This window comes from Balaenoptera physalus (genome assembly GCF_965194825.1).
Source record: "Balaenoptera physalus genome assembly, chromosome: 20".
Classification (NCBI taxonomy): Eukaryota; Metazoa; Chordata; class Mammalia; order Artiodactyla; family Balaenopteridae; genus Balaenoptera; species Balaenoptera physalus.
The window spans coordinates 64410916-64428703 of NC_138901.1; the positions used below are offsets into that span (position 1 = coordinate 64410916).

At 65.2% G+C, this 17788-nt stretch overlaps 2 protein-coding genes across 6 annotated transcripts; both read left to right on the top strand.

The window, feature by feature from the left end:
* The first annotated feature begins 642 nt into the window (after window positions 1-642).
* On the top strand, window positions 643-17275 carry SREBF1 (sterol regulatory element binding transcription factor 1). 5 transcript variants are annotated; one of them, XM_082441324.1, is made up of 19 exons: window positions 643-896; window positions 9404-9820; window positions 10197-10384; window positions 10470-10607; window positions 10688-10909; window positions 11623-11680; window positions 11857-12077; window positions 12287-12488; window positions 12610-12788; window positions 13067-13328; window positions 13409-13575; window positions 13727-13895; window positions 14337-14445; window positions 14703-14812; window positions 14928-15060; window positions 15227-15392; window positions 15773-15973; window positions 16074-16185; window positions 16544-17275. In XM_082441324.1, exons 1-19 carry the CDS (start codon window positions 806-808, stop codon window positions 16771-16773), a joined length of 3375 nt encoding a protein of 1124 aa, XP_082297450.1. In that variant the 5' UTR covers window positions 643-805; the 3' UTR covers window positions 16774-17275. The 5 variants fall into 5 exon arrangements, with proteins under 5 accessions (XP_082297450.1, XP_082297451.1, XP_082297449.1 ...); XM_082441323.1 differs by having other exon boundaries at window positions 644-896; window positions 11566-11680; XM_082441327.1 differs by lacking the exon at window positions 643-896 and adding an exon at window positions 1350-1679 and having other exon boundaries at window positions 11566-11680.
* LOC309650220 (uncharacterized protein) lies at window positions 1690-7768 on the top strand. The gene is made up of 4 exons (XM_082441328.1): window positions 1690-3859; window positions 5687-5759; window positions 7305-7347; window positions 7544-7768. The coding sequence occupies exons 1-4, from the start codon at window positions 3746-3748 to the stop codon at window positions 7695-7697; spliced, it is 384 nt and encodes a 127-aa protein (XP_082297454.1). The 5' UTR covers window positions 1690-3745; the 3' UTR covers window positions 7698-7768.
* Window positions 17276-17788: the final 513 nt, after the last annotated feature.

A 17788-nucleotide genomic window follows, 5' to 3' on the forward strand; every position in this document is an offset into this window, starting at 1 on the left:
CAGCCCTGTTGCTGCCCCAAGTAGCTGTGTGACCTTGTGCAGGTTAGCTCCTGAGCTCTGTGGCTCTTCCTGTCCTCCTGGGAGCGGAGGCCAACCCTTCCGTCATTCCCACAGCTGCATCTGGGAGAAGACCAGATTAAGTCACGGTGGGAAATTCCAGCCTCTTCCAGGCTCTTCAGGAGGCCCAGCTGATCTGGACACTGAGGAGGGCCAGGCTCATCTCAAAGGCCCAGCCAGCCATGGTCACTACCGTCCGGGCCAGCCTGTGCGGAGGCATCATCAAGCCCCGTTACAGCTGAGGTAAATGAGGCACAGAGTGGTGCCTTGCTGCCTGGCCCGAGGCCACACAGCAGGTCTTGGACGGGTCTGTCTCCTAAAGACCCAACTCTCGGAACGAGGTTTGTCGGGTCACCTCCCTCCCCGAGTCCAGAGACCTCTGGGACGGACCCAGTCCGGGGCTTCCACTCGGCCCCCTTGCTTGGTGCTGGAGAGGCCAGGGCCTGCCGAAGCCCCGCAGCAGTCGGCACTTGGACGGAGGGGCCGGCCGTGTAGGTGTGCAGGCCAGACCCGAGCCGGCCCCGCGCTCTCCAGGTGGGGCGGGACCGTCCACCGGGGGCGGGGCTCCCCGCAAGGCTCCTCCCCGCCCCCGCCCGCCCGCCCGCCCCACAGAGCCGCCGCCTGGGAGCCCAGTTGCCGAGGAACTTTTCGCGGGTGTCGGGCCCCACTGAGGCCAGGGCGTGACGCGAACTCGCGGAGCGGCGGCGGCGGCGGGCCGGGTGGGCCGCCGGGAGGAGGCGACTGCGCCATGGACGAGCCACCCTTCAGCGAAGCGGCCTTGGAGCAGGCGCTGGCCGAGCCGAGCGAGCTGGACGCGGCGCTGCTGACCGACATCGAAGGTGCGTCAGGGCCACTGGGCTCCGCGCGAGTGGGGCGCGCAGGAGGCGCCGGCGTTTGTCTTCCGGGGCGGCGCGGGGCGCGGAGTGCGGACGCGGAGCGGGGCGCGGGGCTGGCGCTGGCTCCGTGCGGGGCGTGCGGGGCGCCCCGCGTCTCTGCGCTGAGTGCTGTCGGCCTCGCTGTCCTGTCCGCGCGGAGCCTCCCGCGCCCGCCCTGGCTGCTCAGGCCGCTCCGGGTCCTTGGAGGCTCGGCGCTGGGCACGTGCGCCTCTGGGCGTCCCGGTCCGCCCCCCGCGGCCAGTGAGTCCTCAGCCCCGAGGCGGCCGCGGCGAGAGCCTGGGACCCGGGCATCGCCGAGGCCCCGCCCCCGCTCCGGCCTTGACGTCAGCGGGAGGTTATTCTCGGTCATTCCCTCCGGTCCGAGAGTTCAGCTCGGCGCAGGAGCTCTTGCGCAGGCGCGCGGGCGTCCTCCAGCCCCTGCCCCCCAGGGTCCGTTTCTCCTAGCCGGCGCCGGGCATGGGTTCGGCACACATTTATTGAGCATCTACTAGGTCCCGTCCTAGGCACCAGGGGTTCACAGACAGACCTGGGCTCCCCTTTTCTTGGAAGCACAAAAATCGCCAAGGAAACCCACAAACGGATATTTAGTTACACCTTGTGGTCGAGCCGGGGCAGGGCGACAGCTTCCGGTAGAGCGGTGGGGTGAGACCTGAAAGTCAGCCCCAGGACCCGCTGGGAAGGATGTCTTCGCCGCAGAGGGCACGGCGAGGAGTTGGAGAGTCACAGGTGAGGCTGGGCAGGTTGGCCGAACGAACGAGGACCCTTGTCGGCAGGGAAAGGAGGTAGCAGCTGCGCCGGCTCGCTTACACCTGTGGAAGCACCGCTCTGATTGTTCTACAGAGAAGGGGTTGGGGGAGACGCTGAAGCAGGGGCCAGTTAGGAGGCTGTTGCCCACTGTGCAGACAGCAAATCCCAGCCCCCCTGAGTTGCCTCCTAGGTTGCTATGTTGCACTTGGTTGATGGGGAAACAGGCCAAGAGCACAGGACCCAAACTTCCCACAACCTGGATAGACACGTCCATGGGGCCTGTGGCCACTCTGGGGTTAGCAAAACGGACACCCACTCCTGCCCTACTGCAGCCTTGCAGATGAACCCAGCTGGCAGGGCCCAAGAGTCGCCAGGTCCCCTGAGAGGAACGAAGGTTGAGAGGAGGGCCAGGCAGGCCTCGAGTCCGGGATGGGGAGCTGGACTGGATCCCAGAGGCAGTGGGGAGTCTTGGGGGAGGGATTGGGGCAGGGCAATGCCATGCTTGGGTTCTGTGCCGGAAGTTCCCTCTGGCTGTTGGGGTGGATGATCACAGCACGAGTAGAGAAGACTCACTCAGCACTTATTGTATGCCAGGCACTGTGCTGACCACTGACTCCTCCCAACAGCCCCAAATGAGGGCCTTGAGGCACAGAGAGGTTAAGTGACTTGTCCCAGGTCACACAGCCAGAGCGTGGCAGAGCCAGAATTCAAACCCAAGCTGTGGGCTCCAGAGCCCAAGCTCTTAACCGCTGGGCTCCTAAAAGTGTGTGCATGTGTGTGTGGGGGTGGGCAATAGAGCAGGGGACCCAGGAGGCTACTCCACGTGGAGGTATGCTGGGGGTTGGGGAGGGGTCATAGGTCACACAGCCACCTCCCCATCCCAGGCAAGAGCCTTTGACTCATGAGACTGAGGACTGGCCTTGAGCCCCACCCAGCCCGGGCAACTGCCTCGACCAGACTGTCTGTCATGTGACCAGTTCTTGGGATGGCACTTTCACCAGGAGTCGCAGGTTCTGTGCTGAAGGCACTGCCCCCGCCACAGTGCACCGTGACTCCTGGTGAGTCTGTCTCCTCCCGGCCTCCTTTTCTTGTTCTTGCTTTGGGGTCCTTTGTGGCCGTGGGCAGAGGGCATGTGAGAGCTCTCCCGCGTGAGTGTTGGGATCGTTGTTAGTTCCGGGGCCGTCCTCACCTCCCTGCTGGGTAATTCACCAGGTCTTGAACGTGTGCTTAGTGCACAAGAGGCGAGTGGAGCTGGCTGCTTGTCGGGGCCCGCGCATCTCCCGCGGGTGGGCCTGGGGCTGCAGCGCACAGCTTGTAGTCATCTCTGCCTGGGCTCCCCAAGTTCACTCTGTCTTGCACCCCAGGTGTCTGCCTTCCGGCATCTTGCCCACTGCTCTGCCCAGTACCTAAATCAACTGCACGGGCCGGGCCTCCTGGGGTCCAGGCCAGCCTGGTGGAGAGGACACATGGGGGCCACCCTGCCCCCAGGCCTCTCCCCGTGGTCTCTCATGCCCGGTTGTCTCCCTGGCCCCACCAAGCACGGGCCCTCCTTAGGAAACAAGCTCACGGTGGCTTACAGCCCAGCTCCTGGCCCCGGCGCGTACCTCCTGAGCTCCCTAACCACCGTGGCTCCCCAGTGCCCCGAGATAAAGTCCCCTTGTCCCAGCATGGCGTTCAAGACCTGTACGGTGGGCCAAGCCTGCCCTCCATGACGATTCCCGTCCCTCCAGGTCCCACCCCTCAGGCCCTCCCCACGCCGCTGACATGTTCTGCCCCCGTGCGGTGCCCCTGCCTCGTCCCCACGACAGAGCCTGGGAGAAGCCTCTCCCACCAGACACGACCCGCTCTCCGTCCCTCTTCCTGCCTTTGGTACCCGGCCTGCTGACCGGAAGCAGAAGGCACCCCCCAGCGTGGCTGTGTGCTGCCCTCTCGGCTGCAGCGGCTCCCCTGGAAAGCGGGGGATGAGGCTGTAGCTGGGGGTGGTTCCAGCCCTCGCGCCTCTGAGGGGCACAGAGAGAAGTGTGCTGGGAGCTACCTCTTGCCCGATGGTCACCTCACTGGACACAAACATCCTGAGTGACCTGGTCAGCCCCAGGCGGGGTCACCACCAGGCAGAGGCCTGGGATCCGGACTTTGCCCAGCTGATAAGCGCAGGCCAGGTGAGAATGACTGCGCCGGCCAGAGGAAGCGTCTCTGTCCTTGTGTCTTGCCAGCCACAGGCCCTGTGGATGTGCCCTTTGACCCCGGGACCTGAATGGGGCTGCACATCTGCACCTGTGTTAGGAGAGGGGAGGGCCTCAGAAATGCCATGGTCACCTCTTCACCCAGTGTATAGACAAGGAGCAGACGCCTCCACTGCCCCCCAGCTGCCCAGCCTGTATGGCAGCCGAGGGGGTGAGGAGCAGCAGGAAGGCCAGGCCCGGCGGGGCTTGCGTCCCAGGCCAAGAACCTGTTGGAGATAGACCATTTCTAGCTGGTGGAGGAGGGCCAGAGCACAGCAGGTGTTTCTGAGTCTCTGGCCATAGTTGATGGTTTGCTGTTCAGAACTCCTCAAGGCAGCCTTGGGGATGCAAACTAAAGCACTTTTGAGGTTCCAGTCACACAGTTGTGGGGACTAAGGAAAGCAACCGAAAGTAGGTAAAACGATAAAACCCAGCGCTGGGGCTGCTCCGAGGAAATGGGAAACATTGCAGGGAGAGCGTAAAGGGGTTTATCTCTCCGGAAACAGCCTGCAGCTCTGAAGCAGCATGCTGCCTTTGAAACAACACACCCACTTCAGGTTTAAAACAGCTGCAGTGAAACAACCCCGAAGGGAGAAACATAATTAACGTAAAGGAGTGGATAGCACTATTTAGACAGGAACGTTGCTCAGCAGGACGGGACCGCCCCCTACATTGCTGCTGCGTCAGGCCCGTGGGTTGTTTCCCAGCTGCTGGAAGGAGTCTCTACCCCCAGGCCACACCCAGGACAGGACGTTGGAATTGGTGCTGGCCAATTTGTCCAGTGGCCGTGCTCAGGGTCACTTGGTCCGTGTAACTGGGAGCAGCGTGTGGGGTGGCGCTGATGGGGGAAGAGTGCGAGGAGGTGACCTCAGAGCAGGTTTTGAGAGAGGAGTAGGAGTTTGCAGGTGGACAGATGATAGTGGGAAGGGCCTTCGTGGCAGAGGGAACAGGCTGGGCGAGCGCGGGGGCGTTTGGTAGCACACAGCCTTCTGAAAGCAGACAAGGCGAGTGAGGCTCACCGGACTCAGATGGCCAGGGACCAGCACGGGTGGGGCTGGCAGTGCATATGCCCCTCGATCTGGTCTCCTCTGTGCTCAGCCCCATGCTGAGTGATTGCGTGTCACAGAGCTGGCTCAGGCCTTGACCCTGCCCTGGGGGGCTCCTCTAAGGGCAGTTAGGAAGGCCTTGGAGCGGAGGTGGTGCTGGGGCTGTGCCTTGCACCTTCGCGCTGCCTCCCCTCCGTGTCCCACTCTGCACACACGTCCTGACCTGGGGTGAGTGGTGGCAGCGAGGTGGGACAGAGCCAGGCTGACCCTGGGGCTCACACCTGACCCTGGCAGGCTGGGCTGAGGGCTGCGGGCTTGGGGGTTGGCAGGCCTGGGTTTGCGTCCCAGATTGTCCACTTGGCAGCCAGGGGACCTGGGGCCCGTGGCTTCCCTCTGAGCCTTAGTGACCTCGTCCGTCTAGAGGGCTCACGCCCAGCTTCCCCTGGGGCTTCGGCACCGGGCCCGTCCCACTCCAGGAAGAGCCGGCACCCACTTGCACCCCCGGGCAGCCCTGCGCACACAAAGGGCAGCCTGTGTCCCTGCTGCACACACGCCGGCTGTGGACATGTGAGCCTGCCAACCGGGCTCCTCAGAGAGCAGCAGGGTGGGTGGCAGGCAGGGTGCAGCCCCCCTCTCCCCACCACTGCCCTGCGCCCTCCATCGAGTGGGCGGAGCTGGGACGGGGCTGCTGCTTTGCACCGTTTGCCATTCTTCACAGCTGTGCAGACTTTGTGACCTGCTTGCAAATCCCTTTCCTGCCCGTTCCCTGAGAAATGGTCTCCTTGGCTCAGGTGAGAGACGAACGTGGGTTGGAATTCCAGCTCTTGACTGTCTCCCTGACCCCCACCCCCTTGGCTCCCTCTGCTTCAGCCACACCGGCCTCCTCGCTGTCTTGATGTCACCTCCTCAGAGAGGCCTGCCCTGACTGCCTCTGTTTTTTCATGGTGCTCATCACCACCTGCACCCCGTTCCTCCCTGTATTTGCAGACCGTTGGTCTACAAATGGAACAGAAGCTCCACGAGGGACGTCTTTGTGCTGTGTTCCAGCACCCTAGTGCCTGGCACACTTAGTATACACTTAGGAAAGGGCAGTAGATATTGCCACAGAAGCAGATCTGGGCTTCGTGGGCCAGGCTGTGTATTGGAGGTCGTGAGCTCCCTGTCCCAGGAAGCATGCAAGCAGGGTTTCTTCGGGGTGCAAGGCCTCATGCAGTTTGGATGGGCCGGAGGCTCCTGTGACGGTCAGAGCTGGGCTCCTGTAGGTTCGTGGTTCGGGGGGGGCCCCCCCAGGATTTGCACCATGGCCTCACTGAATAAACACGCAGGAGAATAAAGGGCTGCCCCACATCTGCCTTCTGAGGGAGGTTTGAAGGCGAGCCAGGGAGGGGGGAGGAGGTTTCAGGTTTCCTGTTGGGTCCTGATAGGATCAGGGCAGGCTAGGAGGAAGGAGAGGAAAAAGAGTCAGGCTTGGGGGCGGGCAGGTGGGCCCACTGAGGCCGAGTCCGATGTGCAGAGAGTGCGTGCAGGAGCCACGTGGGCCATGAGTCTTCCCTCATGCGGGAAGCTGAGTGCTCAGCTCCCCCAAGGAGGGGCCACAGCGCGGGCTCCCGGGCCAGCCTTTCAGACCCGCGGTGGGGGGGGGGGGGTGCTTCCGAGGCCAGGAGTGAAGGCTCAGAGAAGGGGAGTGAGAAGGGAGAAGGGCAGAAGGATGGGTCAGGAGCTGGGAGGGCTTGACCCCTCGGGGCGGTTGGCCCTGGCCCCGGCCCGGCCCTTCAGAGTCTCAGGCGAGTGTCTGCGTGTGGGCCTTGGAATTCAGGCCTCAGTGTCTTCCAGTCTCAAGGTACTGAGGTGAGGGAGGAGCCTTTCCAACAGCAGTGTCTTGTTTGTTTTCTGGGGGTGAGGGAGGGTGTGGGCACCCACCGGCTGAGGAGAGACGGAGGTGAGGGTGCTGGAGAATTCTGTCGCCCTTGGCACCCCCTGCAAGGCCATGGAAGGACCCGGACAAAGGAGGATGGGGGGTGGGGCGTTACCTCGGCTAGCCTCCTGGAGAGGGAGGGCCATCCGGGCCGGGGGTTGTCCAGTCCCCCAACACCCTCCGAGGCTGCAGGAGACCAGGAGAGGGTACCGGGGTGGGCCCGGCCACAGTTGGAGGCTGGCCTGAGCCCGGGGTCTGTTTGGCTACAAAAGCCCGAGCTGGCAACCTGGGCTGCTGGCCAGGCTATGTCCATGTGTGTCTGTGGAACTCTGACCTTACACAGAAGGGGAGGTAGGCCCAGGTACCTCTCCAAAGACCCCCAGAGCCTGTCACCCTACGACTTCCTCACCTTCTGTCCCAGAGATTGGGCTGCCTCTTGGACTCCCCGGCTCTACAGTGAATAAGTGAGTGAATCAGGCTTCACCCAGAGACTGCTGGTCGGGCGGGGGAGGGGGTGAGACCTTCACCGACCCCCATCCCAGACCCAGGCACCTCTGCAAAGGGATGCCTGTGTGGGGCGTCAGCTCCGGTTGTTACTTGCTGGGCACTTTGGGGTAGGGGTTTCCCTTCCTCAGTTTCCCGACAGTGACCTGTTGTCAGGGGTCCATGCGGTCGGGTGCGGCAGAGACTTGGATGCGGAGTTGGGGCACACCTGGCTGGACCCACGCCCGCTCCGCCGCGCTCTCGGAGGTGGTGGGAGCAGGGGCACGTGACCTCCAGTAACCCCTGCGGACGTCGGCGCCGAGCGGGTTGAGGGCCGGCGTCCGCGAGTAACCCCGGCCCCATCCGGCCCTGCGGGGCTCAAGCCGAGCCGCGCGCCGAGGGGGTGGGGCGGGGCCGGGGCGGGGCCCCAGGAGGCGGTGGTGCGGCCGCTGATTGGCCGCGTGCGCTCACCCCATGCCCGGCCCGCGGCCCCGGGAGGGCGTGGCCATTCGGCGGGGCGGGGCCTTTCGGCGGGGGCGGGGCCGGCGGGGGCGGGACCAGCGGCGCGCTCGGCGGCTTTAAAGCGCGGCCGGCCACGCAGGTGAAGTCAGCGCGCGGACACCGGCAGGCCAGTCGCCTGGACGCCCCGAGGGGCGGCGGGCGCAGGCCGCGGAGCCATGGACTGCACGTTCGAAGGTATTTTTTGGAGGACCCCCACCTCTTTATTACAGTTTCCATCTGCATCGCGGGGTCCTCATCCCCGGTGCCCTGAGGGGAGGTGTACCCGCCCTCGGCTCTCAGGGGAGCTGACGGACCCCTCCCGAACCTCAGTAGTCACCCCCATCCCCCCGTCTGGTGTGAGAGGGTAGCTTTCCCACATCCTCTGCTCCGCAGGGAGGAGGGCCGGTTGTCCTTCCGTCTCCTGGGGCTCCTATTTTGGAGGGCTTCTTGAGCTTGCTAGACAGTGGGCCCCCTGGGTTCAGCCAGTTTGTCTTTCTGGGCCTCAGTTTCCCCATCTGTCAAAGGGGCTCATGAAGCCTGGGGAGCGAGCAGGTCCTGCAGGTGAAAGCACTCTATGCCCCATGACCTGTGCAAATCTGGAGGGCCCGCCACTTGTTTCTGTTTGAGGACCCAGGAGGCTGAGCCTGGCACCCCCATCTCGTTCTCCTGGAGGCCGTAGGGAGGTCCCCTGCAGTCACTTTCCTGCCTGGCACCTGTCAGTAGGAGGGACTCAGGCGACGTTGACTCTCTCCTCCGTGCGGCCATCCTGCCACAAAGGGTCTCATCTGTTTTGTGCAGATGAGGAAACTGAGGCCCAGTGAGAGGAAGCCCTAGCTGGAAGCCCAGGCTGGGGACCTGGGGTACACCTCAGGCTCCCAGGGTTTGCGCATGGATCCTGCAGAGCACTTTGGCCCAGTGGGTGGCTCCCCCAGTGGGTTAGAGGGCCCTAGGCTGACCCAGCCAGGCTGCTGGTCGCCAGCTGGGGAAGAGGTCCTGTGGCCAGGCCGGGGCTGCGGCAGGCAGTGTGTCCAGTCTGTATGAGGAGGAAAGAGGACAGACGGCGTTTGCTTTTGTTGAGGGGAAACTGAAGCCTGAATGGCCGGTCCCGAGGCTGCTTGGCTGCAGACGGGGTCTGGGCTTGTGCCCAGAACACACAGGGACACTCTGGTTGGCACACATTTGGCCAGCGGCTGGCTCTGCCCCAAGCCTCGGTCTGTCCCACAGAGGAGTGGGTTGGCGAAGGCAGCTCTGAAGCCGGGAGTTGCGGGCCCAGGCCTCAGTTCTGCCTTCGCCTCGTCCTGGGGCAGGTCGGTGGGCCTCAGGGGGCACTGGGCTCGTCCAGTGTTGCAAGGCCATTTGACGCACCTGGCAGAGCTCCAGATGTCACAGGTGTCTGTGAGTGGGGGCTCCTGGGGGTGGCTTTCTGTTTCTATGGCGTTGGTCCCACAGGTACACTGGGGGGGGGGGGGTGGGGAGCGTGCAAATCCGTGACACCAGCCCCGCTGCTGCTCACACAGCTTCTCCTCCTTACCGCAGACATGCTTCAGCTCATCAACAACCAAGACAGCGACTTCCCGGGCCTGTTCGAGCCGCCCTTCGCTGGGGGCGGAGCAGGGGGCACAGACCCCGCCAGTCCAGATGCCAGCTCCCCAGGCAGCCTGTCCCCACCTCCTTCCACGATGAGCTCCCCACTCGAAGGCTTCCTGGGGGGGACCAAGGCGACAACCCCACCCTTGTCCCCTCCCCAGCCTGCACCCACCCCCCTGAAGATGTACCCTTCCGTGCCTGCCTTCTCCGCGGGGCCTGCTATCAAGGAGGAACCAGCGCCCCTGACCACCCTCCAGCCGCTGCCGGGGGCTCTCCTGCCCCAGCGCCTTCCGGCCCCAGCCCCACCGCAGTTCAGCTCTGCCCCTGTGTTGGGCTATCCCAGCCCTCCTGGAGGCTTCTCCACAGGTAAGGGGGGAGTGTGGAGGGAGGGGCACAGCAGGAGCACCAGAAGAAGGGTCTGCTGTGGTCTCAGTGGAGGAATTTGCAGGCTCTAGAAATCGGGTCCCTGCTGTGCTGCTGGAGGTGCTCCCGTCACCGGCAGTTCTCGGGAAGCGCCGCTTCCCAGCCTCCCAGCGTCCACGGCAGATACCTGCTTGGTTGGGAAGCTGGGAAGTGAGCACGCTTGCATCAGAGCCCCAGGCAGGGACTGTCCCAATAGTAACCTGAGGCCACGAGGGTAACAACGACTCATTCAAGGTCACAGGGTGATAAGTACTTGCGGGGTGGGTTGGAAGTGGGTTAGGGCAGCCTGTGTCCGCAGCTCCAGCCTTTATCTCTGCAGGGACCCCCCCGGGGAGCACCGCGCAGTCGCTGCCTGGCCTGCCACTGGCTGCCCTGCCAGGGGTCCCGCCCGTCTCCTTGCACAACCAGGTCCAGAGTGCGGCTCCCCAGCAGCTGTTGACGGCCACAGCCACCCCGACGGTGGCCCCTGGAACAACCACTGTGACCTCACAGGTCCAGCAGGTCCCGGTGAGGGGGTCTGGCCCGGCCTCAGGGAGGTGGTGGCCCCGGCCCCAGACCCACAGCCCACAGCTGAGCCCCCTCCCGTCCTTAGGTCCTGCTGCAGCCCCACTTCATCAAGGCAGACTCGCTGCTCCTGACGACTGTGAAAACAGACGTGGGAGCCCCCATGAAGGCGGCAGGCATCAGCTCCCTGGCCCCTGGCATGGCTGTGCAGGCAGCGCCCTTGCAGGTGGGCGGCTTGGGCAGGGCGGGGGGACGTGGGGTTTGTATGCATGCGTGTCCACCTGCTAACCGTGCCTGGCCCCGCAGACCCTGGTGAGTGGCGGAACCATCCTGGCGACTGTGCCGCTGGTAGTGGACGCTGACAAGCTGCCCATCAACCGGCTGGCAGCCGGTGGCAAGGCCCCGGGCTCGGCCCAGAGCCGAGGTGAGAAGCGTACGGCCCACAATGCCATTGAGAAACGCTACCGCTCTTCCATCAATGACAAGATCGTCGAGCTCAAGGACCTGGTGGTGGGCACAGAGGCCAAGGTGCGGGCAGAGGCCCCGATGGGGTGGCCCTGGGGAAGGAGGCACCTGGGGGGAAGAGGAGGCACCTGGGGGGAAGAGGAGGATGGGGCTGAACCTGGACAGACAGGCCTGGGGCTCCAGACTCCTCGGGCCTGCCGGCTCTGTTCAGCTGAGCTTCATGGAGGCCGTGTGCTGTGTGGGCTCTTCTAGGTGCTGGGGATTCAGCAGTGAACAGACGGGCAAAACTCCTGCTGTTGAGCAGCTGACGTTCTAGCGGGGCGGCGGGGTGCGAACAGGCAGGACAGATCCGTGTGGGGTTTGCCAGGTGGCATGAGTGCTGTGCCGGAAAGAAAACGGGGCGGGAAGAGGGATGGTGGGAGTTGCAGATCTGAATCGGGTGGTCAGGGGAGGCCTCACAAACGTGATGCCTGCCGTATGTGAACAGAGGCCTGGAGGAGGCGAGGGGGCAAGGCGTGAAGGTGGAACGGTGGTGACAGCAGTTAGCCGTAAGCTGTTGTATGCATTTTACTTGGGAGGAACATTCCATGTAGAAGGAATAGCAGGTGCAAAGGCCCTGAGGCAGCTGTGTAGCAGAGCAGTCCCGCCCCTTGTGCTTAGCTGCCCACTTGTCTGGCCTGACGGCCACCTGTGCTCTATCTCCCTCCTACCGCCTGCAGCTGAATAAATCCGCTGTCTTGCGCAAGGCCATCGACTACATCCGCTTCCTTCAGCAGGGCAACCAGAGACTCAAGCAGGAGAACCTGAGTCTGCGCACAGCTGCCCACAAAAGCAGTGAGTCCTGGCTCCCCTCCACGCCTGGTCTCACTTTAAGCTCTGACCCTGCAAGGGCCCTTCACCCCCTCTTTGGCCTTCCCCTGGCTCTCAGCTCCCCCAGGTCCTCAGTTCCGATTTGGGGCGAGGTGGGCTGTGTAGCCCTCACCTCAGCCCTGCTCCTCTCTGGCCCACAGAATGTCTGAAGGACCTGGTGTCAGCCTGTGGCAGTGGAGGCCACACAGACGTGCCCATGGAGGGCGAGAAGCCAGAGGTGGTGGACACCCTGAGCCCGCCACCCTCAGACGCCGGCTCGCCCTTCCAGCGCAGCCCACTGTCCCTTGGCAGCAGGGGCAGTAGCAGTGGTGGCAGTGGCAGTGACTCGGAGCCTGACAGCCCAGTCTTTGAGGACAGCCAGGTTGGGCCGCACGTTGTTGCCCCCTCCCTGTCATCCAGCGACATCCTCTGAGTCCCGGGACTGGGGCGTGTCCTACCTCTCGTTTTGGAGACAGAGAGCTGGGCGGGGGTCCCGCAGTAAGGCTGGGGGCAGAGCTGATCCCTCCTTCTCTGAGCTGAGCTCTCTGGGCTGTGCTTGCCCCGTTCTCACCACCCTGCCCACCCCCCCAGGTGAAGCCAGAGCAGCTGCCGCCCCCCCACAGCCGGGGCATGCTGGACCGCTCCCGCCTGGCCCTGTGTGTGCTTGTCTTCCTCTGTCTCTCCTGCAACCCCTTGGCCTCCCTGCTGGGCAGCCGGGGTCCCGCTGGCCCCTCCGATGCCACCAGCATCTACCATGGTCCTGGGCGCAGCATGCTGGGTGCTGAGGGCAGAGGTAGGACAGGCCAGCCTGGGCAGTGCGAGGGGGGGACTCTTGGGGATGTAGCTCCTGGGCCTGTGGGCTTGGGGCTCTGGACTTCCTGGGTGCCGTGTCCCCAGCCTCTGTCTGCCCCCAGATGGCGCTGGCTGGGCCCCGTGGCTGCTGCCCCCACTGGTCTGGCTGATGAACGGGCTGCTGGTGCTGTTCTCCTTGGCACTTCTCTTTGTCTACGGAGAGCCGGTCACGCGGCCCCACTCAGGCCCCGCCGTGCACTTCTGGAGGCATCGCAAGCAGGCTGACCTGGACCTGGCCCGGGTAAGCGGCCGGACCCCGGGGGTGTGGAGGGCGGGCAGGGCTGGGTCCTTGAGCAGCACCTGGGAAGGTGCCGGGCACACCGTGAATCTCCCCTGTTCTCCCAACTCCTGTCTACCCCTCAGACCCCCACTGAGCCCCGGGGACCCAGCTGGCACTGCTGGGGTTGGTGGGGTCATGGCGGGGAGCCCAAGATGGAGGGCTCTCCGGGGCTAGAGGGGTGGCACGTGCTGGGGATGCTCTGACCCCACCTTTCTCACCTGGAAAACCCTCATCCGCAGGGGGACTTTGCCCAGGCCGCCCAGCAGCTGTGGCTGGCCCTGCGGGCCCTGGGCCGGCCCCTGCCCACCTCCCACCTGGACCTGGCCTGCAGCCTGCTCTGGAGCCTGATCCGCCACCTGCTGCAGCATCTCTGGGTGGGCCACTGGCTGGCAGGCCGGGCGGGGGGCCTGCGGAGGGATGGTGCCCTGCAGGTGGACGCCCGCACCAGTGCCCGCGATGCGGCCCTTGTCTACCACAAGCTGCACCAGCTGCACACCATGGGTACGGCGGGCGAGGGCTGGGCCCAAGGGGGTCCCGCCACCTCTGCGCCACGCCCAGCCTCATGCCCTCCCATTTTCCAGGGAAGTACTCGGGCGGGCACCTGGCTGCCACCAACCTGGCACTGAGTGCCCTGAACCTGGCCGAGTGCGCGGGGGAGGCCATGTCCGTGGCCACGCTGGCTGAGATCTATGTGGCCACCGCGCTCAGGGTCAAGACCAGTCTCCCCCGTGCCTTGCATTTTCTGACGGTGAGTAGGTGGTGGGCTTGGTGCGGGACGGGGCTGAGGTCTCCCTGGGCTGAGGGCTGCCCGGGAGAGGCAGCTGGTTATGGGGTGGGCTCCAGGCCCCCTGGGGTCTCAGCCCGGGGCCTGGGGTCTCAGCCCGCTCCTCCCCCCGCAGCGCTTCTTCCTGAGTAGTGCCCGCCAGGCCTCCCTGGCACAGAGCGGCTCAGTGCCTCTTGCCATGCAGTGGCTCTGCCACCCTATGGGCCACCGTTTCTTCGTGGATGGGGACTGGGCCGTGGGCAGCACTCCGCGGGACAGCCTGTACAGCACGGCCGGGAGCCCAGGTGCCTCCTCACCCTGCGCCCGTCCCCGGTCCCTGGCCTCACCCTCCACCCCCCTCCTCATCCTCATCCCTGCCCACCCTGGTCTGTTGCCCCACCATCCGTTGTTGCCACGGGGGCTGCAGGAACAGGGAGGCCAGGCTGGCTCTGTCTCAGTTGGGGCTCTTCAGAGACAAACAGGAAGAGGGATTGGGGGGCAGGTGGTTGATTTGGGAGGTACTCCCAGGCAACACCACTGTGGTGTGAGGAGGTCAGGAAGGGCCTGTGCCCAAGGTAGGTTATCTTGTCCACGGGGGGCGCGGGCAGAGTATTTATCCCCCAGCTTTCATCTGTCTCAGAGCCAGGCGTCCCCATGCCCAGGGAAGAGTCCTAGGTGCAGGGAAGTGCCTGTGCACGGGGAGGTGGGGCCCGTCCCCCCACCCACTCGCCCACTCCTCCCCACAGTGGACCCCCTGGCCCACGTGACTCAGCTCTTCCGTGAACATCTCTTGGAGCGAGCGCTGCATTGCCTGGCCGAGCCCAGCCCCGGCCCCGGGTCAGCCGATGGGGACAGGTGAGTGTCCCTGTGCGCCTCAGCAGGCCAGGTCCCCCACCCCCCGCCAGTGGAGCTTGCGAAAGGCTACGCCCAGGGACCCGTGTCGGTGGCCAGAGCCGGGTCACCGTGGCCTCAGTTTCCCCACCAGCCCGGCAGGGGACGGCCGCACTGTGAGGAGCCAGGAAGCCAGGCTGTGCCGTGGGGGGAGGGGAGGAGGGCCGTCCGTTTCGGGACCCCTGCCACCTGTCCCGACAGCCAGTCCTCTCCTGCCACAGGGAATTCTCCGATGCCCTCGGGTACCTGCAGCTGCTGAACAGCTGTTCTGACGTGGCCGGGGCTCCTGCCTGCAGCTTTTCCATCGGCTCCAGCATGGCTGCCACCGCCGGTGAGCCCCCAGGCCTCCCCGCCCCGTGACGCCCTTGGGCCCAGCGCCACAGCAGCTTGGCCTTGGGTGCGGTGGGGCCGAGTTTCAGGGACCCCTCCGGCCCTGCTTCCTGCAGGCACAGACCCGGTGGCCAAGTGGTGGGCCTCGCTGACGGCTGTGGTGACTCACTGGCTCCGGCGGGATGAGGCGGCGGCCGAGCGGCTGTATCCACTGGTGGAGCACCTGCCCCGCGCCCTGCAGGAGTCCGAGTGAGCGCAGGCCGCGTGCTCGTGCCCCCACCCGGACCCCCAGCTTTGTTCTGTGCGGTTGGGGTCCCGTCATTTCTTTCCCATGAAGCCAGAACCAGGGCAGGGGAAGCTCAGTGAGGGCCTGAGGCCTGGTCTGACCGTCACACCTCTGCCTTGGCCCCAACAGGAGACCCCTGCCCAGGGCGGCTCTGCACACCTTCAAGGCTGCCCGGGCCCTGCTGGGCCGTGGGAAAGCAGAGTCTGGCCCGGCCAGCCTGGCCGTGTGTGAGAAGGCCAGTGGGTACCTTCAGGACAGCCTGGCCGCTACGCCAGCCAGCAGCTCCATTGACAAGGTGAGGGCTGGGGCCAGGGGCCTGGCGGATCTTGGGGGCCTTGGCCTTTCCACTCCCCAGACGGTCCCCCTTGGGCTGCAGAAGACTGCAGGGTCAGCCCAACAGTACAGGACTGGGGGCTAAGGTTTGGGTCCATGGGAGAGTGGCTGCCGCCTCTGGCCTCAGTGTCCCCACCCCCGGAGGACGGCTGGGGTGAGCGGTGTGGCAGGGCCTGGAGAGCGGGCGGCCCCGCGGTGCATTGCTGTTGCATTGCACGTGTGAGGCGGGTGCAGTGCCTCGGCAGTGCAGCCCGGAGCCGGCCCCTGGCACCACGGGCCCCCACTCTTCCCTCCCAGAGCCAGAGCCCCCTGACCCCTGCCCTGCCCTGCCCACCACCCCAGGTCATGCAGCTGCTCCTGTGTGACCTGCTCCTTGTGGCGCGCACCAGCCTGTGGCAGCGGCAGAAGCCGCCGGCACCCTCCCAGGCCTCACCGGGCCCGGGCAGTGGGGCCCAGGCCTCTGCCCTCGAGCTCCGTGGCTTCCAGAGGGACCTGAGTGGCCTGAGGCGTCTGGCGCAGAGTTTCCGGCCTGCCATGCGGAGGGTGAGTGCCCATGGGGCCCTGGCTTGCAATGGGGACGTATGTGAGGTGTCGGGAGGGAGCGGGGGCCTGGCTGGAACCTCTCCTGGCCCCTCCTGCCCAGGTGTTCCTACATGAAGCCACTGCCCGGCTGATGGCAGGGGCCAGCCCGGCGCGGACACACCAGCTCCTGGACCGCAGCCTGAGGAGGAGGGCTGGCCCCTGCGGCAAAGGAGGTGAGAAGGACAGCTGGCCCAGGTGGGAAGGGCCACACGCCAGGTGGAGGCTGCAGAGGGAGGTTGTGTGTAAGACACACAGGGACCGAGGGACTTCGTGGTGGCTCCCTGATGGGAGGCCTAACCTGAGAGTCCGTGGGGACGACTGTCCTTTGTGGGACACGAGACTGTGTACGCGGTCTGTGCTCCAGGGGCAGGCGCGGGAGGGGCGAGGCTCCGTGCTCGAGGGGGGCGAGGGGGGCGGGTGCTAGCTAGCCTGGGGCGGGGCCGGTTGTCCCGGGGGGCGGGGCAGGGATCCGAGCCCCACCCCCGGCGCGGCCCCGCCCTGCCCCTGACGTGCCACTGTGCGTGTGTGCAGGCACTGCGGCGGAGCTGGAGCCGCGGCCCACGAGGCGGGAGCACGCGGAGGCGTTGCTCCTGGCTTCCTGCTACCTGCCGCCCGGCTTCCTGTCGGCGCCTGGGCAGCGAGTGGGCATGCTGGCCGAGGCGGCACGCACGCTCGAGAAGCTCGGTGACCGCCGGCTGCTGCATGATTGCCAGCAGATGCTCATGCGCCTGGGCGGCGGGACCACCGTAACCTCCAGCTAGACCCCCGCTGGCGGCCCAGCCCCAGCGCCCCTGTTTCCGTCTCGACGGCTGAGGGCAGCGCCGGAGACCCGGGGCCCAAGGCTCGCCCACGGAGTGCACGGTCCCTGGCGGGCTGGAGACCCTTGGGGACTTCCGCACTTGACCTTGGGGCCTCCCCAGCCCGCTGCAGCACTTGATGAGCGGCGGCCAGGATGGTGCTGGCCCCTGGTGGCCAGCCGGGGGATTGCCGGGGCCTGGCAGCCGCCGGGGGTCAACTGTTCCGCGGGCCGCCAATCCTGGGCTTTCCCTCTCCGTCCAGAGGGAAGAGGGGTGCGTTTCACTGAGCCGAAGGGCCCTGCCCCCGGCACCTCCCTTCCATCAGGGGAGATCTGTGCATAGTGTAGATCGTGGTGCGCCAGCTTCCTGGCCTCTGAGGTTCCAAGTGTTACTTTGCCTTTTGCAAACTTTATTTTCATAGGTTGAGAAGTTTTATACAGAGAATAAAAAATGAACTTATTTATAATCTGGGTTTTGCTCCTTTGGGGAGGGGGGTGTGTGCTAACCAGTGGGGATCCTTTGGGCCATCCGTCCCCCCAGCACCCAGGCAAATGCTTCCCATCCCTACCTGCCTTTCGGTTTGGGAGGCCCGGCTTTATTCCCTCCAGCTGACCTGGGTCCCACTGATCACTGGGCCACACGTTTGGGCTGTATCATCTCCTAACCCTTAGGGTCCTTATGGTCTCAGCTGTTCCTACTTGCTTCCTCTCCCAGCTTCTGCTCCCTTCAGGTCCCGGGATGACATGGGAGGACAGCTCCATGTCTTTGGGGATCTGTTGTGACAGCAGGAGCTACAACCTGGGTCTCCCTGTGTGTCTGGGTGTCAGTCTCACCTGCCTGACCCCTGTCCCCTGGACAGCTGTCCCCTCCCCGGAGGTCACGTGGGTGTGGCTGGGCAGCAAGGGCTTCTTTCCTGTACCTGCAGTAAGGTCCCCAGAGCCTTCCACTCCCCTCCCCTCCATTCCAACCCTCTCCCCCA